Below are 24,180 nucleotides of genomic sequence, written 5' to 3'. Positions count from 1 at the left end.
AATAGGAATAAATAACAAAACTTAGGTATGCTCTCTATTTGTACAATTTCTGACTATCACATTCCTTCAGATGAACGTAATCTATGACATTGATGAAGGAAAGAGCTTAAGTAATAATTTTTTAACTATGCGTTCTTCATTTTTCGACTACATCATCACCATCATATAATCCAGTCATGAGACAGCTGATTTATTGGAAACCAAATTACGTTTCCTGTATTCCCCCTTTAAAAAATTGTACAAAACAAACGCATCCCAATGCGTCATCCGCTGCATCAATTACAAGACACGCAATGGCGTTTTTAACTTTACGCCCGTTTATCTTAGTTTGACGGGTGTTTGTTTTAGAGAATAACGAGAGGAAGAGTGGGCGAGAGTATTCATGAGTGCAAGAGCACACAGTGTTTACGTGAGTGCAGCTGTGCAATGACTTGCAGGTCTGCTGGTAAATGGACTTTCATGTAAACCTTCACCTCCACGCAAAAAACAATGAACAAAAATTACAAGACGAATATGTGCCGTGATGCACGTAGATTTGAAATTGAAATGAAATGACTCATTGCTCTCAAGTCGTATTTCAAGGAAACATTTAGTTTTACGTCAAATGAGTCCATTGTTCAATAATGCAAAAAATTTTTTGTGTCTGTGTTATTGTGTCGTACTTATAATCACTGCACTTCAAACCTGCTGCTCTAAAGCAATGATTTTTCAAAACATGTTACTAGTACGACCAGTGATACATGAAAGAAAAGCGGCCCAGGTACATTTCAGTTGTTTAACTTTTTTAGTACAATATTTTTAAAAAAAAGAAAAAAAAAGAAAAAAAAAAGCTTGAATTGAAATTCATATTTAACCACGTTTTATTTAATGTGTACATGCAATACATTATAATTTGATCATTATTGAAGAATATATATAATTTTTGTTTTGTTTGTTTGTTTTTTTAAAGGGAGTGTTATTGTTCAAACTGTGAATAATAAATGCTTACAATAATGATATTTTTTCTTATTTTTGAATGAAGAATTGCCTCCAAACTTTTGACTGGAGTGTACTTCATAGAAATAAAACACCTGTTTGTTTTTGTCATTCAAGTCAAATACACTACTGTACTTTAATGTTGGTCATGACAGTTGTTAGTACGTGTTTAGGCCAGTAGATGGTGCTAACATAATGCACAATTTAATTTAATTACTCCTTCCATAGATGACAATGTTCACTTTCGGTTTTGAATTCTGTATCAATTTACAATACGTTCAATCATTTTGCGTCATCATTTTTATTTTATTTTTTTTAGATCAAATTACCTCTGCTGCAAATGTTTTTTGTTTTTTTTATCTGGTTCTTAAGATTCTGGGCTCTTTAATGGGTTTTGGAAGTTGTGAGTGAATTGTTAATATAAAGCCTAGTTCCGAGAAGGAATAGTGACTACCGGTAGTAGGTGACGTGACGTTATCGTTAAAATGCTTTTATCATGTTAGAATGACCACATAGTGTTGTTCCAGAGATTTAGCGAAGATTTTGAAAGACAGTTTTAAGACCCTTTCTGCCTTCAGGAGTGTATATATTAACTTTGTGTCCAATAAAATGTTAAGTGTCACAAATATTTATTTCCTTCTCCGATGACTTAGGACCTCGTCCCAAACCAAGTGGCTTTGAAGCTTATTAGCTTAAGCATGCTAACTCCTGCAGTCATGTCTCTTTCCGACTGAGTTGCTAAAAAAAATAAAACATTTTTTTTTTTAACAGAAAAACAGTATAATAGTTTAGAAAAATGGTATATGTCTTAAGGCAGCATGGTAGTTTCTCCAAAACAGACACTTATTGTTAGCTATGTGCTAACTCAAGCTTGAAATTTAGAGCCACTAAAATAACTTTCAAAGGCGTCATACAGGTTTGTTTGTTTTTAATTACAGCTTTTACAATCATGATCATTATTGTTATCATATTATATTCAATTATCATCACTATTCTCCTGTAATATCAACTTAAGACAATTTGTTTTTTTCCAAAATGTACACATACAAGTAGCATATCTTGACTGTCCATCATTTAAACCATATTTCTTTTTGTTAAGCTAAAATGAAATTACCATCCATCTTAAAACTAAGTATGAAATGAACATATAGTTTACACACATACATACTGTACATACATACAATAGCAATTGTCATAAAAAATGATAAAAATAAAATACACACATTTTACAAAGTTCTTATACCCAAGCTTCCACATCATTAGATGACTGACGTTCACTCTAAAATGGTCGATTTTTTTGGCATGCATATGAACACAAATGCGTTATCTGTTATTCTCCGGTTTCAACAGGTCGTAAAGCACTTAGCTTATTGTTTCATTGTCCTCCCCTGTTCACATTTGTGCCTCTCGCATATATTTTATGGCTTCAGAACATACATGTTACCACCAAAATCCGTCCTGAACTGTGATGTCACTAAGAGGTGGTTATCAATGATCAAATTATTATCCAATTCACCTAAAATAATGTGAGCACTGTTCTGAACAGGAATGTATTCCCCCCCCCCCCCCACAAAACTATAAATTCAATGTGTCAGTATTGCCATTGCACACTCAAAAACAGAAGTTGAATTCACAATAGGCGTTGGTCACTTTCTACAGAATCAAACAGCATCATGCCACAACAATGGATTGAGAGATAAAGACAGAGAGATGATTAAAACGGCATCCATTCATTAGAACATCTTTTGACCTCATTCGCTCAGTCTTTGATTCTTTGAGATGTCTGACTCGAATGTCGTTTGTCGTTTTCCTCAGGTCTGGATGGCGGTAGAGGTCTGCAAAGTGATATTGAACACACCAGTGAAAAGTGTAAGCTTAGATTCTGTTGGTGATGTTTAAAGACGACCCATAGAATACTCTCACCTGATGTGCTTTTGTCTTAGCAGGAATATGTTCTCACTGACGCCGACTCTCCTCTTTGACCAGAGTTCACTACCGGCGAGAAGGTAATTGTTATTTATGAACCATCTGGCCACTCTCTTTTGACTGTAATTGAAACTGACAACTTTAAATGTTGATCTATTTTTTTTTAAAACAAATAATCATCTCAAATAACTCAATAACGTAATATTAGATCCCACTCTCGATTTTATAGATTGCTGTTCTAAACCAATTAACTCATTCAAACCCCAAAAACGTATGAATACATTTTTAATATTTTGGCTTGCGCTCCCCAAAACGTATGTTTTTTTTGTTTTTTTGTTTGCTTTTAATGCGAGAGCATACAGAAGGCTTTGATGCAGTTTCTGACCTGAAGATTAAAGCAATGGTAGCTATTACAAAAAAAAAAAACGGCCAGCAGGTGGCAGTAGAGTATAAGATCAGCCAGGGCCATGTTGCAACAAGCTCTTTTTGGCAGTGTTTTCACCAGGAATGTGAATAATGATGAAACTTAGCTATATTTTAATGCTAATTGCTGCAAAACAGATACAAATATACTTTTTTTTTTCCCCCGATGAAAGAAGAGTCTCTTTCTCTTGGTAGGTTCCATGTTTTTATAGCAATAGAGCACAATATTCTGTGGGCCTTGTAAAATCAAAAAAATCAGTCAAAATCCAGTAAAACAGTCGGGAGTGAAGGGAGTTGCTTCACACCAAGCTAGTTTTATGCTTTGCGAAGGGATAAAATTTTCGAAACCTAAAAGTCCCCCTCCTTACCTTCACTCTGGACTTTTCTCAGGGTGACAGAAGGGGTAGAGATTGCAGAGGCACGGAAGTTGGCCGGTAACGTTTCCGAAGAGTCGGAGGTGACGCCTCGGAGGTCTTTCTCTCGGAACATCTTTCTCCACGAGGGTGACCGTGTGAACGTTTTGGTACCATCCTACAGGAGACGCAAAGTGGTAATGGCAGTCATTAACTGTAACATCCGCCTCCATCGCGTAGGGAGGGTGGATTAAGTGGTGTTTGTTGTGACAATGCGCCACCAGTGGTTCAATTTGACATGCTGTGATTTGGCAATTAGCAGTGATGTGAACATGGCTGACGCAACAAGGGTAAGGCCAAGAGATATTTCGCTACCAGAAGAAAGGAGGGATTGAAAATCGACACATCATCTCAACTGATTATTCACTGGCAGTACCTCATCTGGCCTCCTCTCTGTTCCCATGGAGATGAGAGCATTGTACTCCTTTTCCAAGAGCTGTCTTGCCTGCAAACCAAAAAGATTTAGATAATGTAACCGTTTAGGCACTTGAAGCAGAGCTCCTTTCTCACAGATTGAGAGGGATAAACTTTTAATAGATTTTAGATTTTGTGAATACCTGCGTGTTCTGATTGGGTATCTGGAGTAGAAGGGCCAAGTCAGTGTAGTCGAATGTGTCATCGAGAGCCAGCAGGGCCCCGTGAACTCCACTTTCTAACAGGTTGTCTGCAAACTCTTTGAGACCGATGGACTGCATCCAACACATCACTCGCTCATTGGACCAAACCATCACATCTGTGGAGAGGCACACGTTGAGGAGGTTCAAATAGACACATGTAGTGTATGGAAATCAGATTTTCTAAAGTGAAAATTGTCATCACCTTGGTTCTGATGCTGACTATCCTCCCTTCTCCTCTCCAGCTCCTTCCTGTCATAGTTCAAGCGCTTCAAACACATGATACCATAATGAAGACTCACCCTATGGAAATTCAGAGTGCGCAGGTGAAGAAGTGACCAAGAAGCATCTGGAGATGAAAATATCACCAATAATCTACCTGTGGAAACTGTCCACCATCTTCAGCTGGCCTCTCAACTCTTTCTTGGTGAGGTGATCAAGCATACGGGCGTCCACCAGTGACTCCATGAAGTAAGAGCGATACTGGGGTAAACCGAGACTGGGTAGCCACTCATTTCCCACCCACTCATGGTTCATATCACCATAAGCCAGGATCTGTAGAACAGCAACAACTACAGTTTGAAAACTAGTATCTTGAATCATAAATCATAGCATATTGCGACAAGTGAAACAATGACACCCTATAAGCGTTGACCTCTTAAACTCACCTGATCCCAGCTGAACTCTTTCTGCTCCTTGTGGTTTGAAATAGCAAAACCGTGAAAGAGAAGAGAGATGGAAAGGTGCACATAGAGGAGAAATGTGTATATGTGTATGTGTGTGTGTTATGGTGAAAACAATTTGAGAAGAGGGAAGGCAGAAGAAGGAAAAGTTTTTGTTAGTGAGAATTAGTTGGAAAAAAGCACTACATCTGCACAGATTTTAAGGGAACAGTAAGGGAAAGGCGTGGCCTAATAAAAGACAAAGAAAAAGAAAAAAAACATGTCAAGTCGAGGAAACATCAAAATGATTGAATATATTCTTAGAGAATGCCACACTCTAAAAACAGTTGGGTCAAGTAACCTAAATTGGGTCAAAAAGAGACTGATCCAATTTTTTGGGTTATTCAATTGACCAAAAGATGTCAAATGGGTCAAATGAATAACCCACAAAAGTTGCTTTTTTCTTTCTGTCTTTCTTTTTTTTTTTTTTTTAGCTAATTCAATTGGGATATTCAATTAACCCAAAAATTTGGTTAAAATGAATAACCCACAAAACAACCCAAAAATGGGTTGCTTTATGCCAGATTAGCCAGATTAGCAGTGCCTGATATATTCTGATCAGATGGACTTCTGAGTGCCAGTAACACAAAAACGACATGACGGAGAGACACTTATTTTTTTATTTTTTTATTTTTTTTTTTATTTAAAAATTATTATTATTATTTTTTGCATCATGGCCTTTTATAAATTACATTTTTGTATTAATGTAACTTAACCAAACAGGTTGGGTTAAATAACTGAAAAAGTTCGGTCGGTTCATTTTTTCAGCCAATTAACTTGAGTTATTCAACTCACCCAAAAAGTTGGGTCAAATGAATAACCCACAAAACAACCCAGAAAATCGTGTTGCTTTGTGGGTTATTTATACAGTTTGACTTAACTTTTTTTGGGTTAAAGAACTCAAAAGGTTGGGTCGGTTCATTTTTTTAAACAATTCAATTGGGTTATTCAACTAACCCAAAAAGAAGGGCCAAAATGAAAACCCCACAAAACAACAGAAGAATTGGGTTGCATTTTAGGTTATTTAATTTGACCCACCATTTTGGGTTAAATAACCCAAAAACATTTTGGGTTACACAACTCAAAAAGTTGGGTCAGTTCATTTTTTTTTTTAATCCAGTCTTGTTTATTTTTGACCCAACTGATTTTAGAGTGTTATAACAACCTAATTAGTTCAGTGCTTGCATTTTTTTTTGTACAATAATGACAGCATTAAAATAAAATCAGTCTTACTGGTTTGGTGGCAGCAGCGAGTGACTCCATCTCAGCATGTGTCATCCAGATATTACTGGTCGACTGTAATGATAAGATTCAAAACGAGTCTTCTCTTGACAGCCAGTTGAGTTTTTAGATAAACAATAATGTTGGGTTTCCGGAAGTCTTACAGAGCGTGTGCTTGCCGGCGCAGATGGGCTGGTGAGGGAAACCATTTCCTGGATAGCGAGGCGGAGTTTGAGCCTGTGCAGAGGATTGCTAATGCCAATCTCTCTCTGGATCTCTGTGTCCGAAAGGTTGGCCATAATGGCGCCGCTTTTCACGTTGGCGCGACACGCTGCAACGTACCATGCCGGCATTCCTACCCACAACTGCGTGAACAACGCAAACATTTTGTAGGCCATACAAACTATCGGGCGACCAAAACAAACACGACATGGAAGCCATACCTCCAGCCATGTAACAACCGTCGGACCATCCCATGAGGCAAAGGGCAAGCCCTGACGACAAGCCTCTTCGAGAAGGTCATGCCTGGCAAGGGAGTGGAACGTTAAAAGTGGAATATAAAAAATAATAATTTTAGACGATAACATGATTTTGGTAGTTGGAGAAAAAAAAAACTCACTTCTTTTTGCTTCGACGGTCTTTTTCTACTGTTCCTGTACCGAGTTTAGCCAGTCCCAATGGGTCTGCTGGGCCCAAGTCATCTGACGGAGTTGAGGCTGGATTGTTTCCAGATATTATGTTTAGATGTGAAAACCAAAAACCAAAAAACATGTTCAATGAAGACACAAACCCAAAGAGGTAGACTCGCGTCCAGGTGCACCGATCCTCCCCTTTTCCTTTTTCCCAAAGAGACGCCCAATAGAGGACTTAATGCTTTTCTTTTTGCTGGCTTTGTGGAGGGAATCCTGGCTCGCGGTGATGGCCCCATCAGCAGATAGACTAAGGACAAACACACCCGTGGAGTGGAAGGAACAACCCGCCACATTCTGTTTCTTGGGAGGCAAGCAAAGTTCCTACCTGCGAAATTCCCTGTGATCATCGAGGCCTGCTCCTGGGTGAGTGTGTGTCATCCGGTCCAGTCGCAGGGCTCGAGGCACAGCGGGAGGGTTCGAATCGATCAAGGCTAGCGCTCGGCATTCTTCACCATCTCTGCTGTTCTGCATTGGGGAAAAGTTCATTCCATTTTAAAGCCACACTAAGGAACTTTCAGTTTACATTGATTATGGGAGCACCATATGGGCAAAAGCGGTAATGTTCTGTCCTGAAGGAAGACCACTTTTCCCATGAGGACAAGCTCATTGTTTAGTTTTTTAGCTCACGCAGCGAGCGAAAGTTTGACCCATGTTAATCCTTGACTGTCTTTTTATCTGGGTAGCTTCCCTTTTTCTTGTTTCATTTAGGTCGCCCCAGACAAAAAATTTCACTTGTTTTGCAGATTCTGCCAGGAAAGCAGTAATTGTTCGTCCACATTCAAATTGACTTTCATCTTTGTAACAAATGGGGAAAGAGGGGAGTGACATATGCCTTAAAGCAGTCAGCATATTTGTAGTTTTTTGTGTGGCAGTTTTCCTACCATCCACCTCAAAGTTGCTTAGTGCCAGTAAAAATGATACAGACCCCCTCAAGCCATAGCAAAGGTACCATTCAACTAGTTTTAAGTCGATGTTTCATCAGAAGAGTTATGAAAATATTTTATTAAGGTTGAAAAGTTCCTTAGTGCTACATTAAGCAACCGTGTTTGCTAATGTGTTAAATGTGATTCAGCAAGCTTTGTACCTGTCTGTCATTCTCCCTGGCGGGAGAATGTGGCAAGCGGGGTGTGGAGTGACCAGAGCTAGGTGGAGAGGGAGACGCCAGTGTGGAGGAGGTGATGGAAGGGGTCATGTATCCCCGACCAACACTGTCCCGTCCTCCGAGTGACGAGGGCGGAATTGGTGGCGCGTCCAGGGCCACGCTGCTAACACGGCTCTCAATCTCTTCCGCTCTCAACTCTGTGCTCTCCTTTTCCTCCTGGATGAGCCTGAGAGGACAATCAGAAAGAGCAATTAGAAAATGTCCCCAAATAGCACCGGCATTTCAAATCATTCCCTTTAAGTGCAATTAAACCTGCATACTTAATCTCCTTGTTGATGGCCTCCAGTTGCTCCTGTAGCATAATGGCTAAAGTCTGTACATCCGTCTGCCCGCTTGGCGATAGCAGCTCCGACCCAAACAGAGTCTCCCTATCATCTTCGTCGTCAGAGCAGACTCCTTCCACGCCCTCAAACCCGGGTCCCATCATAGTACCCGCATCCCATTCACCATACTGGAAAGAGAGAGCAAAACGGAAGTGAGGAGTACAAACAACTGATGTGTCAAGATGTCATCATCTCAGCACGAGATGACCACCTTGTTACAGTCGTCCCTAGCTTGCCCCCAGCGGCCGCGGTGAGTCCGCCTGACCACCACGCCACCGGAGGAGCTGCTGTAGCCAGCCGGAAGGGAGCCCCCGCCCTGGGGGTACCGCAACTCTGAGGCGCTCCCTGGAAGAGATCTTCGAAACAAGGTGGATGGGAGTGAGCTCACGCTGCCCGCCCTGCAGTCAGACCCAGAATGCTCTTGTTAGTCCATCATACTCATAAATGACAATGCTTCTCGTCACTCAGGCGATACGTTGTTTATCTGGTAGTGACTGAGCGTGATATAAATCAACACTCTTTTTACGGTTCATTATGACAAACCTGGAATACGATGAGCCGGGCCTGCCCCTCAGCTGGTCCAGCTCCAGTTGGATCCGTTCCAGCTCAGCGAGGAGCTGCTCCTGGAATACAGAGGAGAAAGTAGTAGATATCACCTTGTACATTCATGTTTTTCTCAGCGAGAATGTAGAAAGTCTGGTTAGGATTAGGAAAAACGCCTCAAACATGACAGCTGAATACCTTATTAGCAAGAAGGTCATCCTGGATTTTCTTCATATTGGCCAGTTCTTCTGAGAGAGCATTCTAGAAAGCAAAGTACGAAATACATATTTGGTACTTCTAAATGCTACATACTCGGTGTAACAGGACAGATTAACCCTTCCTGACACTTTAACCCAGGATTATAGTGTCCTAGGACAGATTCATCCCCAGGGGTTACCATTAAAGGGTCCTAGGACAGAATATCCCCCTCTAGGACAGGTTAACCCCCCCCCCCCCACCCCCCCCCCACCCCCACCTTTATTCATAGAAGCATACAATAAAAAAGCACATCTGTAGAACATCTAAGGTTAGCCCCTGACGCTTTAACCCAGTTAATCTGTCCTGTTAAGCCATTAACTCATTCACTGCCATTGACGGCTATAGTCGTCAAATATCCATTTTAACTGGCTGGCTAGTTGTTGAGGTCACCTTTTCTTCAAGTGCTGCCATCCTCTCTTTAAGGTGCAGCTGAAGTCTCTCGTTGGACTCAGACAGAAGTTTGTCGACGGTATCTGAGAGTCGTTTGTTGTGTTCGTCATTCATTTTTTCTCTCTGCCTCGCCTGATTGGACCAAGTAGAAACTAAGTTACTGGGCAGGAAACAATTCTCGATTGTCTTAAACCTGAAAAGGGAAATGATATTTACTCTCTGTAGCTCTTGGTTCTTCTCTTCGAGTTGAGCTTCCATTTGCCGTAGTCGCTCCTCAAAGTTACCGTGGCGCTCTTCTGCCTAAAAGAAAACTTCAGTCAGAAAATCATTTGTTCCCGAAGGGAGGGGAAAAAAAAAAATCTCATTTCAAAGGATGGCTATAACCCAAATGACAAGATTTTTTTTTTCCGCAACAGTTTGATCAACAGACAAAAGCTCTATCAAAATATCTAAGAGCAGTTTAAATGTAAGGATTGTTCCTACCTTGTTGAGAGCGGCAACCCTTTGCGCCAGCTGAGCTTCGATCTCGGGCAGCGTCTCGGCTCTTTGCAGGGTTTGCTGGAGCTTCTGCTTGGCTTCATCCAGACGCTCCTGCAGTTGTCGGTTCTTCTCTTCACTCTGCCTGTGGAGGGACTCCTTGCTGGCCAGCTCGTTTTCCAGCTTGTCCTTGATATCATGGAGAGAAGTGGCCTCCCTTTGGGCACTTAGGTACCTGCACACCACACCAGATGATATTGGATTATGTGGACCAAAATATTGGAGCTAGCAATTCTTCAATTAGTGGCTCGACCTCTTAGTCCTTTGATCTTACCAAAACATTTTGGACAATTCTAGTTTTGTGGAAACATTTTGCAGAAGGTATCTTTCTGTTTCTGTTTACTGCAACGCACAAGACGGAGGCCCATCCTTTCCGTTTCCTACATGTGCAAGTCGTGAGATTTCTTGTAACGTCTGTGCTACATTTGCAGTGTTTTTTTTCCAGTCTTACACTATGCCCCCCTTTTGTTGAACATGGCTCGAGCCTCGTCTCCCCCCTCGCGTCTTCCCTTCTTAGCTAAGATTCTGGGGCACTTTTTATTCTGTCTGTCCCATCTGTTGGTCATAGTTTTTCATTTGCCTATCAAAATTTATGTCAACAATGGATGGTTACCTGCGTTCTAGTGTTGTAATCCTTTCCTCCATGTCCTCCCTTTGGCAAAGGGCCTGAAAGAGCAAAAGATACATCATAAACATTTATGTATTGATACCAACAGATCTGTTAGCTATTAATTTAAGACAAATGAGAAACTTTTTTAACTGAATAAAATGCACAGAATGATATTCTCAATGGCATATGTTATGTTATGTTATGTTATGTTATGTTATGCTATGCTATGCTATGCTATGCTATGCTATGCTATGTTATGTTATGTTATGTTATGTTATGTTATGTTATGTTATGTTATGTTATGTTATGCTATGCTATGCTATGCTATGCTATGCTATGCTATGCTATGCTATGCTATGCTATGCTATGTTATGTTATGTTATGTTATGTTATGTTATGTTATGTTATGTTATGTTATGCTATGCTATGCTATGCTATGCTATGCTATGCTATGCTATGCTATGCTATGTTATGTTATGTTCAGATACGTATATATTGGGAACCCCCGGAGTGAAAGGAGATCAGGATGTTGGCCCGCAAAGGACAGTCTGGCCCAACAGACCTCTTTCACTTCCCGTTGGAGCTTCTGATTGGCCTCCTCCGACTTTGTCACCTCCCTCCTGGCGGCCGCAAGCTGTTCCTCTATTTCGCCAACCTGACGAGACGCCACAAATGGACACGGGACGATAACCGAGGTGAGTCAGTGTACACGTGTAAATAAATAGTGACAGTGATTCATTATTACACATAGTCAGTGGCATAAGCTTAACAAGCTGACTCGAGCAAGTCAAAGATGTTGATTCGCAAAGTCTATCACTTTATTGGGTTGGCTCGACCTTTCACATCCACCATGTGTAAATTTCTGACAAAGACTCAATTGTGAATGAATGGTGTATGGAAAAAATACAGCACTCACCTGCCGGCACATGAGCGCCAGCCTTTCTCTTAGCTGTGAGAGTTCGCCTCTCTGACGCTCTATTTCTACTTCCCGCTGTCTTTCCAGCTCGCTGTCCTCCAGGCCAGCGGCGGGACCGTTGGGTAGTCGCTGAGGTGGCGACAATAAACAAAACAAAAAAGAAAAGAAATGTGAGTGCGGACAGTTGCGGGAACACAAGATTTGCTAAGAAATATAAATCACACTCATGATACCCATACATCTACTTTTCTACGTGACTTCTGGTTGCTAACACGTATACAAAAACAAAACAAAACAACTGGAACCAACATCCATAAAACCCTCCCTTACATCTTTCCCGCCGTCCACCCCTTGTTGACGCCTTTTAATTTGGTCTCTTAAAGAGATTACCTAGAAAGAAGGACACAAAGCAGGCCAACAGAGAATACTCGTTAACATGAGTTTGTCCCAGGGGAGAATACTTTAGTTATGGAGAAAAATTGGTATGACATTACCTCTTGAGAAGACGCTGCTAGTTGATCCTCCAACATGGACACCCTCTCGAGGGCCACTCGGAGACGCTCTCGAACCTGCATGAGAGGACAGAGATGGTTCCAACAAGGTCATAATCTGGTCATTTGGTTTCATTAATTTGCACATGTGACTAAGTATTTTTTTTATTACAGTGAAAGCCCTGTAAATATAAATATTAATTCCTTTAATTGACAATACGAAGGCAGTGTTTTGAGCCACCTTCTCATCCAGAGCCTTGTGGTGCTCAAAGAGAGACTTGAGTGCCTTGAGGACTTCCACCTCACTGGACACCCCCGCTGGTGACTGGGCTTGCCTCTTGACCACCGTCATCCTCAAACTGCGCTCGTGACGGGACACCAGGCATTCCAGGTGCTCCAGCAACAACTGTCGGAGTGAGCCAGTTGTGTGGAGAAGAGATTGTTAGGAGGGAAGAAGATAGGGTCAAGCCATACTGATAAAGTATGGAGAGAAAAAAGGAAAGAGTGAGCAAAGTGTCCCACCAACATGATCACAAAGAGTGAGGAAGATGACACTGAAGCTGTCAATGTGAGATACATTTTAAAAACAGCTAGGTTATTTCATCAACCCAATTCATAGGCTGTTTGCGTTATTTGTGACTGTGGCCAAATTGTTGTGTCGAATGAACCATTTCTTGATTTAAGTGGCTAATATGTAAACCTACTTCCTGTGTTATGTCGTACTTTTTGGGTCAAAAATTCTGAGAGAAATTTGTTGGGTCAAATTTATTGGATTGAATGGCTAATATGCTAACCGAATTCCCGTGTAGTTTGTGTTGGGTCATATTTTTTGTGTCAAATTTTCTTAGGGTAAAAAATTTGTTGGGTTAAATGAACCATTTATTGGTTTGTATGGCTAACTTGTTAACCTGGGCGGCTGGTTAGCACATCCGCCTCACAGTTCTGAGGACTTGGGTTCGAGTCCAGTCTCCGGCCTTCCTGGGTTGAGTTTGCATGTTCTCCCCGTGTCCGCGTGGGTCTTCTCCGGGTACTCCGGTCTCCTCCCACATTGCAAAGACATGCATGGCAGGTTAATTGGGCGCTCCGACTTGTCCCTAGATGTGTTTGTGAGTGTGGATGGTTGTTCGTCTCTGTGTGCCCTGCGATTGGCTGGCAACTAGTCCAGGGTGAACCCCGCCTACTGTCCAAAACAGAGCTGAGATAGGCTCCAGCACCCCCCGCGACCCTTGTGTGGAAAAAGCGGTCAAGAAAATGGATAGATGGATATGTTAACCTACTTTCTATGTCGTTTTGTGTTGGGTCATATTTTTTGGGTCAAATTCTTTTGATAGTAACAAATTAGTTGGGTCAAATGCACCATTTATTGGTTTACAGTATATGGCGAATATGTTTAATTTTAATTCCCGTGTTGTGTCGTAATTTTTGTATCAGATTTTCTGCGAGTAATGAAATTGTTGGGTCAAATTAACCCTTTGTTGAGTTATTGGGTTACCTAATTATACACGAGCAGATCTGAAAAAATGGTACATCAGGTGGCCATGGCAACCATCAACATACATAAATACATATTTTACATACTGGACTGTTTGGGTTATGCATGTAGCCCAAAATGTTATGTGAACAACCCAATTTTTGGGTCAAACTGACCCAAGTGTCAGTCTGTCACTTTTTGACCCAGTAATTGGGTTCAATTTGACCCAAATTGTGTCATTTTGACCCAACTGTTTCAAAGTGTTAGCAAAATGGCTGCTAAATATCTTACACGTGTGTTGTTCCTCTCCGCCTTGAGCTCGGCAATCTCCTCCTCCCTCTCCAGAAGCTGCTCCCGGCAAACGTTGAGCTCTTTCGTCAACACAGCAAACTCCTGCAGAACACAAGAGACGTGTTCAGGGGCCGACTAAACAAACCATTCTGAACGGTGCCTCGTTTAGAGCTTGGATGTGTGTTTTAGGGGATAAAAACAACCCAGGCCAAACATTAAGATATCATTCAGATTCTGTTAGATATACACAGAAACATAAGCTGCACAAGAGAAACAAAGCCCAGCTGCGGCCAGGAGGAAGGCTGTGATGTAAAACAACATAATAATCATGCAAATCACTGACACACTTTCCGCCACTTGCCTTGTGAACACATGGATGCATTACATCACACAGTTACACAATGGCCCGACACTGGAATACACGAGAGACCCCCCTCCCCACCCCTCAAATATAAACCTGACAAACACAGTGTGTCGATGTGTCATTTTACAACACCACTGAGGATACATTTGCAGCTTTGAAACAGGACAGAGTCTTATCAAGCACAACAAATCATAGCAAACTTGTGCATCCGTAATCTATTTTATCCAGTTTGATTAATGAATCTCTCTCTGTATATAGCGATGTTGCTGTAAAAAAATAATAAAATGAAATAATAATAATGTGTGATATCTGACGTTTTCCGTTCTTTGTGCTTGGAAATCTAGACAGAAGCGACGGCTCAATGAGAGAAGAGAAAGGAGCCAAAGAGAGGTGGCTGCAGATGGCGACACAGTAGGTCTTTGGGACTGATGGGATTGTTTCTGCATTGGACGACGGTCAGATTCTCAGTTGGCCCTTCTTGTTCTTTTTCCATCTCACGCTATCTTTTTTTTATAGGTGAACTCAAACATAATCCGGAGCTCGATCTGTGATAAATCGTAAACATGGTGAAGGGGTTTGTGGAGGCTTGCTCTTTTCTGGATATAAGGTGAAAAAAAATACACTGTAGAAATAGTAGAAAACATGTTCCTTTTTTTTCTCAATATTGCAATTGCAACTAATATGTGATTATTTCTCACATTATTAAATGATCAAATATGGACACCAACTGTCGGGTGGATGTAGTCGCCAATAGGGATATAACGATAACAGCAATATCGTGATATCGCGATATTAAAACTACCGCAATATATCACCGTCGTCATGTCACGATATTAAAAGTAGCACATCTGTTTAAAAAGTTGGGTTGATTTCCATTTGTGCAGTTCTAGCACGCACTGGTGGCTAGGTTGTTTTTTTTTTTTAGTGCAGTTTAATTTTCACAAGGCATGTTTTGGCCCTTCTATGTATATAAACTGAGTCAATGTGTGGAGGAACTCAATCTGTGCTTGCATTAGCAAGTAAGTGCCTCAATATTAAGTGTTATTAGAGATTATAGGTTGTTTATAATGTGCAGTAATGATATATATATATATATATATATATATATATATATATATATATATATATATATATATATATATATATATATATATATACACACAGAGAGAGGAAACGTCAAAAGACCAGGAACATTATTGATCTATGTAAACAGAGTAACAACAAATCCAATTTTGAGAACAGTCAAAATGACGACTCTGGGAGATCTTGTGTAAATATTACTGCTGAATTTTGACGTGAATGTGTTGAATGAATGAGTTCCCCCAGTATAGGCTTTCTAAGTAAGGGGAGGTCATTAATTGCGCTTTAAAAAAAATTAGTGGCGTTAATTTTAAATGAACGCACTAATTTTGACACCCTAAAATAAAGAACATATTTAAACATATAAAAAAAAAAACCTAAGCCTATATTGACCAAATAAATGAAGCAGTTTTATTTACCCCAAATGTTGCAGCTTTTGTGATTTGAAAATTACATGCTATTACATTGCAATGTCCATTTGAATTTGATTATTTGCCTAGTGCTACTCCATTTACATTAACCCGTAAATAAAAAATTACAGAAATAAAAAAAAAATTCTTTGACTAAATTCACCAAAAATGAAGATATCTGTTTTCGAACTCTAATTAAAAATAACGCGAATATCGCGTTTGAATCTCGCAGATGAAGACTCGACGAAGCTATCTTGTGTTCGCACGTTTCTCTCTGTGGACCTTGGCAGGATTCTCGGCATTTACAGCTGAGAAGACAGCAGAGTGTGGCAGCAAAGTAAACATGCCTGTAAAGCGCCTCACGCACAATCAGAAGTGGGGATTGATCCCGGAGGAAAACGCCAAAGCTGTTCATCATAGCCGGAGGAGAAAATCCGCAAATAACACTCATTATTAATCAGCAAATCCTCCCAGTGTACTAAGGAGGATTCCTCGACTATCAGCTATTCATTCAAATTGGGCTTCCACCATTTAGCAAATATCTCCCAGCATTATTTATCACCTGATTACACAACGAGTGGAAATAAATCGGAGGATACGAGCACAAACGTGCTCTAACGGTAGAGAAACATTAGCGAGGGTGCAGAAGGAGGATTTTAGCATTCACTTAGCGTGCTGCTCGCTGCTGCTTGAACTGTCACTGCAAAGGCTTACTGTCTCATGAGCTCACTTCACAGCCAAGTACTCATACCATCACCACTAGACTGTGATAGGACATGGCAGCAACAGTTACCTCACAGGGTGCGAGCTTCCTTTAGGCATCCTCACAAAATGTACCCATCAATCTAATTACTTACATCTGCACAATAGACTGACATTTATTATTCAATCTCATTGCACAAAGAGAATAATCCATAAACGGTATTCTGTGTGATAACCTAACAACTATTAGTCATCAAATTCAGACTGAGACATGTTTTTTCACAGCCCAAACACTTGTCGGTTGGACTTTTTTGGAAAGAAAACAGCAAAGTTATTGCTGGCATAATGTCACGCTCCAAAAGGAAAGAAATGATTTGCTGCAATCTACCTCAAATGTAAAGAGGAAAGGTGAAAGAAGGTGAAAGTAAAAAAAAAGAAAAAAAAAGAAAAGAAAATTGGACTCATGAAAAATAATAGCAATTTTGTGTCTTGAATATTGCAATTGCAATTTAATATGCAATTATTTCTTCAAGGTTCTCTTCACATTTATTTATTTAATTTGTTTTTTAAACAAGCAATAAATTTATCTGCATTACAATAAACAAAATCAGATTTATTATACTGAAAGGGATAATTGAACAATTTTCAGCAGTGAAAAGTTATATATATATATATATATATATATATATATATATATATAGTCCTGGAAGGGGAAACGCTTTTGATAATCACTAATATTTTTTTTAAATGGTGTTTTCCAGTCTTTTTTTGAGCCAAGGCAAATATTTTACATTAAAACTACTGGCCAAAATAAAATAAAATAAAATAAATACTTTCCCAAACAATTAAGAAATTGGATAATGCGTTCACTATGAAAATAAAAAAATATATATACTAAACAAATGTGGCGTAAACATAAATTAATGTCATAAATCAGATTACAAGATGCATGTGTATCAAATGGAACCAAATTGAATTGTTCCGCTTTGAAATATATCGAGATATGTATCAATTGTATCGTCTTTTTTGAGAGATATCTTAGAAGGAAATGGCACATTTAGAGTACTGACAAGTATGAAAAGTGTGAAGTGAAACGTATGTAAAACGAAAACAAATTAATTGCATCATGCGCTCTTGAACTGAGCCGAATCGAATCGTAAACCCATCTCATTGTATAGTGTACCTAATGTTGTGACCGCGCACAAAATCTCTCGTACCTGCGGCAGGGCAATGGAGAGCTGCCTCTGAAGAGACTCCTTCTCGTGGCTGAGCTCTCGTAGGCGTAGCTGCGCCATTCCCAGACTCTCCTGCGTCTCCCTCAGGTTCTCCAGCAGCCTCTCCCTCTCCGTCAGCATGTTGACCATCAGAGACTCCAGGTTGCCCGTGCTGCCTCCTTCATCTCCCCCGCCTCGGATATCCCTCCCGCCGAAGCCCCCTCCGCCTCCGCCTCCTCCTCCTCCGGCTCCCATGGCACCGCCCGGGCCTCCCGCCCCGGTCCCGGCGGGAGAGGAGGAGCCCCCGGCCGTGCCGCTTCGCCCATCCTCAGAAATGGTGGGCATCACCTCGCACATCATCATGAGACCGGTGAGTGCGTGTCAACTACAGGAGACTTGCAAAAAAAAAAGTCTTGGGTTTTACCAGATTGTACGTACAATTATAATACAATGCTCAAAATGTAAAACTTTACATTTCTGGGGAAATATAATCCCTTTGGTGAGCATATTTCCCTGTTTTTATTGCTTTTTTTTTTCACGTCCTCAGGCCTCACACCTGCACCTGTCGCCGTGTTCTTCCTTCAAAAAGTCCCAATCTGCATGGTAAGTGATCAGAATGTTTATGAGGGCTGTTTCTACGGGGAAGCCATTCTGTGGGTGGCTGGGTTGGGCGGAGGGCGGGTATGGGGAGGAGAGTCTGTGCAGAAAGTTTGGGCTAGAGGAGGGTATGTGCTCCTTGGCTGTGTCCACAAGGTAGCACCTCTCACAGCATTGCGCAATAACTGCAAAAGAAGAACATGTATGATGTCAGACAGTAACAACATACTGCAATTATAATATGCTAACTTTTAGCATCAACTGTTTATAGTTACTCAACCGTCGGCCGCCGCCGCGAATAGCACAAACTCAATGTATAAAAAAATGCATGTGATTATTATTATTTTTTTTAAATACTGATAAATATTAAATATACAGCTGGGTCAAAATAACCCAACTTTGTGCCCCAAACTTGATTGATCCGCTACTTGTGTTAATATGATCCAACTTTCTTGGTTGTTTTGTACGAAATAACTAGAGCTGTCAAAGTTAAAGTGTTAACTCATTGATTAATTAAAAAAAAAATAGCGCATTAATCATAAATTAACAGATTAATCGTACTATTAATCTTGACCGGAGATGACCCTTTAGCTTGACAGTGGATGGTTATGTTAAAGGTAGCACAGTTTGTGTTTGAGCAATAAACATAACTACATTTTTTTTTATCTTAAAGTACGCAAGTAAAAAGAGGAGGATGAGAGTGTGCAGTCGATCAAAAAAAATGTTGAAGACGTTCTCATAACATTCAATGTCGAAAGAATTTACACATAACGGGTGATCTTCAAATTTGGTGGGCAAAAAATGTTGATAAAAAGCCTTTTTAATCAAGTGATCAAAATTGTAAGATGTGATTAATGTAATTGTTTGACAGCTCTAAAAATAACCCAACTTTTTGGGTTGCATTTTGTTCAAAACAACCCAATTTTTGGGGGTGTTTTTTTTCAAAATGACCCAATTTTGGGGGTTCTTTGATACAAAATGTCTCAATTTTTGGCGATGTTATGAGCAAAACAGGTTGGGTCGAATTGACCCAACTGTTTTTAGAGTGTAGCATGTAATGTCTTATTTCGTGGAGCCCATAAATGACATTGATCAGTCTAGCAAAGACATTACATAAAACGCTAAATGTTGTCCGATCCCGATCCAGCTGATCAGATTGGTGTAAACTGCAGGGGTGTCAAACTCATATTAGCTCAGGGGCCGCATAGAGGAAAATATATTACCAAGTGGGCCGCATCAGTAAAATAACGATATATAACTTAAAAACAATTGCCGTCAATTATACGCAGATTTTCGCTATGTGTGCCAGCCCTAAATTACGGAGCTCAACTGTAATCATATTGTTCCAAAACAATAATACAAATGCAAATGGAACGCATCAAAACTGGGTTCTGGATGTGTTAAATCTACCGGTTTTGCATACATATTGTTCCCACAATGCATTGCGTGGCGCAGTTAATGAAGTTATAAGGACGTTAATCCTTGTCATATATTTGTGTTACCAGTAATTGAATTTGTGTCGTATTTAACACATTTGTTGGTCTATGATAAAAATAATAATAATAATAATAATAATAATTAAACAAACCGCAACTTTAAGTTGTGTGTAAAATAATAACATCCAGGACGATTCCCCGTACAAGTTGCACTGCTCATCTGAGAACTGCAAATTTTATATATTGTTTATTTATTTTATATATTTGATTGTGGCCGTCTTATTAATTAGTCCAACATTACATTTTTTTTTTTTTTTTTTTTTTTTTTACTTTACAAAATCATCTCGTGGCCCGGATTAAACCCCTTTGAGGGCCTGATCCGGCCCGCGGGCCTTATGTTTGACATCCCTGGTGTACAGTCTAATATTAATGCTCATTTTTAATCACTTAGCCCCAATTTAACCATTTATTACTGTACTAGCAGAAGAATTAGAATGATGAATTACTTACTGCAAACCACAATGGTTTCTTATGTTTAAGTTCTTAAACATACTCATTTAAATTGTCCATTTTATTATTTATGAACTATTTTCTTACAACAATGCGAGCGTTGGATCTTATTAGATTTTACCGATGCACCAGTGTCCATTTCTTCTTCTGTCCGAGGCAGACAGCATGCACTTCCCCTCTGCCGCTTTTGTGCTAAGCTAAGCTGACTTGCAGCCTCATACTGTATATTAACTGTGGCCAGACATCAGAACGGTATTGATCTTCCCATTTTCCTCTTGACAAGAAATGAAAAATCTGACGTAAGGGCTTTGAAAACGCGATCTCACTCCACTTATCTTCATTTAATCAGCGTTGCTGTTGTGACTTACAGTACTGCATATTGCTCCCATCTTGAATTTCCTCTCTCTCTGATTACGGCCTCCGTTGTCACAGTGCGAACCCGCGGCCAAAAATGCAATGGATTGCACATTAATAGAGTGTTATTCTTTACTCTCTTATATTTCATTGTCTCATCTACGAGAACATACTTATTCAGCGTCCAATCCATTTTCACTACCGGGTGAACTGGATCCTATTCCCGATGACTTTGGGTGAAAGGCAGGGTCCACCCTACTGGTCGCCAACCATCATCTGAGGGCCAAAACTGGTCATTGGTTCCTAGCTGTCTAACAGAACTTGACATCTTCACTGTTCGTCCCAGTGATTGATGGTCACTGATGCAAAACAGTGTTTGCACTGGATGCTTTCTTACTTCATTTGCACTTCAAGAAGGAGGACAAATGAGGACAGTGATGTCCAAATTTTGTAGAGGATGGAAAAGAAGCCATCTGTCAAACTAGAAAAGTTGTCTGGAACCAGAGGAGTAAGTTTTGTGTATACAAACGTCCTGACATCCCTCCCCTTTACGACTGTCTCATTCCAGAGGAAGAGTAGCCCCAACGAGCTGTTTTGCCAGCAGGCAAGTGAGCAGCTGATCGGTATGCACGGCAGTCTTTCACCAGCCACGCCGGGAAATACCTAAAATTTAGAACTGAGGAAGCTTTTTGGTTTAAAGGTCTTTACAAACAACAAAAGTCCAGTTGTCTCAATTTGACTTTGACGGATTACAGTGACCTCATTGATTGTTGACAAGACATTTTAGACAACTCTATGTGGCAACTGTTTAGGGAAGAGGCTTTTTCAAAGCAATGTCCATAAAGGAAGTCTTCATCGAAAAATACATTAGATGCCATCTTATTATCTTACTTTTCCAACTACTTTTGGGGTGCAATGTCACATGTGTTTCAAACATACAATGCTGTTTATCTTACTGTGTCTTATTCGGTTACATCCCTGTTGATACTTGTCTTTTGGGAATATAACCTGTACCTTTTCAGTCCTGGAAGGGTAGTCATTAATTAGCTTTTTTTTTTTTTTTAACTCTTTGACTGCCAAAAACGTTTAATAACGATCAGTAAAATCACAACGTATGCCGCCATAAACGTTTAATGACGTCAACTAAGTTTTTTATTTTATTTTATTTTTCTCAGTGCAACGTCTAAGTGCAGTGCTGCCTGGTCAATGGGTTGTGGAATCAAAAACACACACTAACTATGGCTAGCAGATGGAAGCATTATATCTCTTTTTGTGAATGACCAAAGCCTTTGACATATCAAAGTTTTTTTTTATAAAGTGTGGCAGTAAAAAAGTTAATTGTGCTTTCCTGTCTTTATTGAGCTAAGGACCATATTTTACATCCATCCATCCATTTTCTTGACCGCTTATTCCTCACAAGGGTCGCGGGGGGTGCTGGCGCCTATCTCAGCTGGCTCTGGGCAGTAGGCGGGGGACACCCTGGACTGGTTGCCAGCCAATCGCAGGGCACACAGAGACGAACAACCATCCACACTCACAAGCACACCTAGGGACAATTCGGAGCACCCAATTAACCTGCCATGCATGTCTTTGGAATGTGGGAGGAGACCGGAGTACCCGGAGAAGACCCACGCGGGCACGGGGAGAACATGCAAACTCCACCCAGGAAGGTCCGAGCCTGGACTCGAACCGGAGACCCATATTTTACATGAAAAATAATTTTAATTTTATTTTATTTTACAGTTTTATGTATATAAAAAAAATATTTATTTTTATTTTATTTTGTAGTTTTCATGTAACATATGGGCCTTGGCTCAATAAGGACAGAAAAACAACATAAAAAAAATATAATAAAATAAATAATTAAATAAAATAAATAATTTTCCAAACAATTAAGAGATAGGATAATTTCCTTCTTTTATTGTGTATAACTGTACTTGGCAGGTTGGCTTAGCAATTGTACATAAAGTTAGCCATGCACAGCTATGTTGCCAAGTTGTAAAAGTCAACTGTAAAAACGCAGAATATTTGAGGATGCCAATTCTGTCTGCACTTTTATTTAAGCATACAACTCCATTTCAAGTTGCAGTGGAGTACAGTACACGGTAACGTGCAGTACTCATTATTGAGTATAAGAATATGTTTTTTTAAATGGCCTACAAATGGACTGTATAGTGAAATGTTTAGGAAAATGATCTATAAAAGGTGGGGATGTTGAGTAAACATTTGAGGTTACAATCTGCCAGAGCCAACAAGATAACCAGTAACCCCCTTTAGTCCACTTTTAATGCCATTAAACGCCCCCCCCACTCCACCCCATCTCCCTCCACCCGTGGGTGAAGAAACGCATCATTGGAATCGATAAGTGACTGTCGGCAGCTGCTTTGCGGGGATGAAAACACCCGGAACCGAACCAAACACGCCTTTTTTTTCCTTTTCTTTTTTTTCTCCAATAAAAATTTCCACAGGAATCCACGACCATGCGCACGCATGGGGGGGGAAAAATGACGATATGACAGGTCGACGATGATCTCCATCGCCGTATGGATAAATGGAGGAAGCAGCCCTCGAATGCATTCTTCTAGTAAAACATCCAATGTGTGCGTGCGCGTGTGGGTGTTTAAACGAGTGTTTTATGGCAAACATGACACGATAAAAGCATGCATGCATACATAGCGTGCATCCTGCACGTCACGAGTTGGCCCCCCAAAAAAATGCATAAAAATGTAATTACAATGCATTTAATTTCATGTTCACCAAAAGCCACAATCTCGATTTTTGTGTAGCGAATTTTAACATGCAGCAGCTTCCAACCATGTGTCCACTCTTCCTATCACAATTGCTATATATTAGCTGCTTATCATTTCTAAGTAGCTTTTGACTGGCTTGTTCACACGTAAATAAAGCGTGCACACAGCACACCTGTCACTGATTTGATGACAGCACACACACAAGCACGCTAGGTTATAGTCTTTCTGCCTTTGCATTTTTTTGTGTGTGTGTGTGTGTGTGCATGCATCCATTGTTTTGTCTCTCGCTGCAAAGTTGCATCCTTACCATCGCCGTCGTGGTTAGTTTGGCGTTAAATAGTCCTTGGGTCCATTTTTGCGTGGGTCGGCGCCCCTCATCCGGATCCGAGAAAAGCCCCTCTCTTCTTAATGTGTGTGTATGTGTGCGCGTGTGTATCCCCCCCCCCTCTTCTCTCTTTTTTTTCTTTTTTTTTACCCCCACATGTAAACGACGACGAGGAAGAGGAGCGGGGAGGGAGGGAGAGTGACGTTACGCCACCTTAGCACAGACCCCCCCCTCTCGGTGGGATTGGAAGGTAATGGCTCTTAAAGAAACATTCTCTCAGCATTCTCCGCATCTCTGTGATTTATGCGCGTGCACGCGTGGGCCAATCACGCGCACGCCGATGCCGATGCGGCTTGGAGGGTTTGGGGGACTTGAGGGGTTGGGAGGACGCAAATTGAGTGACAGACATTTTATTTGAAAACAAACGATAATGCATTGCAGTGCGGCGCCCTGTGCACAA

General features: G+C 40.5%; 1 protein-coding gene across 4 annotated transcripts; it reads right to left on the bottom strand.

Annotated features, from left to right (window-relative positions):
- Nucleotides 1-1,888: 1,888 nt before the first annotated feature.
- LOC144004785 (liprin-alpha-3-like) lies at nt 1,889-23,950 on the bottom strand. 4 transcript variants are annotated; one of them, XM_077502313.1, is made up of 32 exons: nt 23,703-23,949; nt 18,222-18,530; nt 17,752-18,143; nt 13,979-14,080; nt 12,458-12,622; nt 12,220-12,294; nt 12,056-12,115; nt 11,726-11,854; nt 11,372-11,464; nt 10,813-10,865; nt 10,146-10,374; nt 9,879-9,962; nt 9,663-9,794; nt 9,213-9,275; nt 9,015-9,094; nt 8,683-8,869; nt 8,409-8,599; nt 8,071-8,314; nt 7,312-7,451; nt 7,085-7,233; nt 6,914-7,010; nt 6,738-6,819; nt 6,459-6,659; nt 6,307-6,369; nt 5,020-5,046; nt 4,731-4,906; nt 4,557-4,654; nt 4,295-4,470; nt 4,114-4,182; nt 3,693-3,855; nt 2,899-2,967; nt 1,889-2,810 (listed from the first exon to the last, which is right to left on the bottom strand). In XM_077502313.1, exons 3-31 carry the CDS (start codon nt 18,109-18,111, stop codon nt 2,915-2,917), a joined length of 3,741 nt encoding a protein of 1,246 aa, XP_077358439.1. In that variant the 5' UTR covers nt 18,112-18,143; nt 18,222-18,530; nt 23,703-23,949; the 3' UTR covers nt 1,889-2,810; nt 2,899-2,914. The 4 variants fall into 4 exon arrangements, with proteins under 4 accessions (XP_077358439.1, XP_077358438.1, XP_077358440.1 ...); XM_077502312.1 differs by having other exon boundaries at nt 17,752-18,530; XM_077502314.1 differs by lacking the exon at nt 12,056-12,115 and having other exon boundaries at nt 17,752-18,530.
- Nucleotides 23,951-24,180: the final 230 nt, after the last annotated feature.

Source organism: Festucalex cinctus, chromosome 17, assembly GCF_051991245.1.
Source record: "Festucalex cinctus isolate MCC-2025b chromosome 17, RoL_Fcin_1.0, whole genome shotgun sequence".
NCBI classification, from domain to species: Eukaryota; Metazoa; Chordata; class Actinopteri; order Syngnathiformes; family Syngnathidae; genus Festucalex; species Festucalex cinctus.
This window is presented reverse-complemented; position numbering and strand designations above follow the sequence as displayed.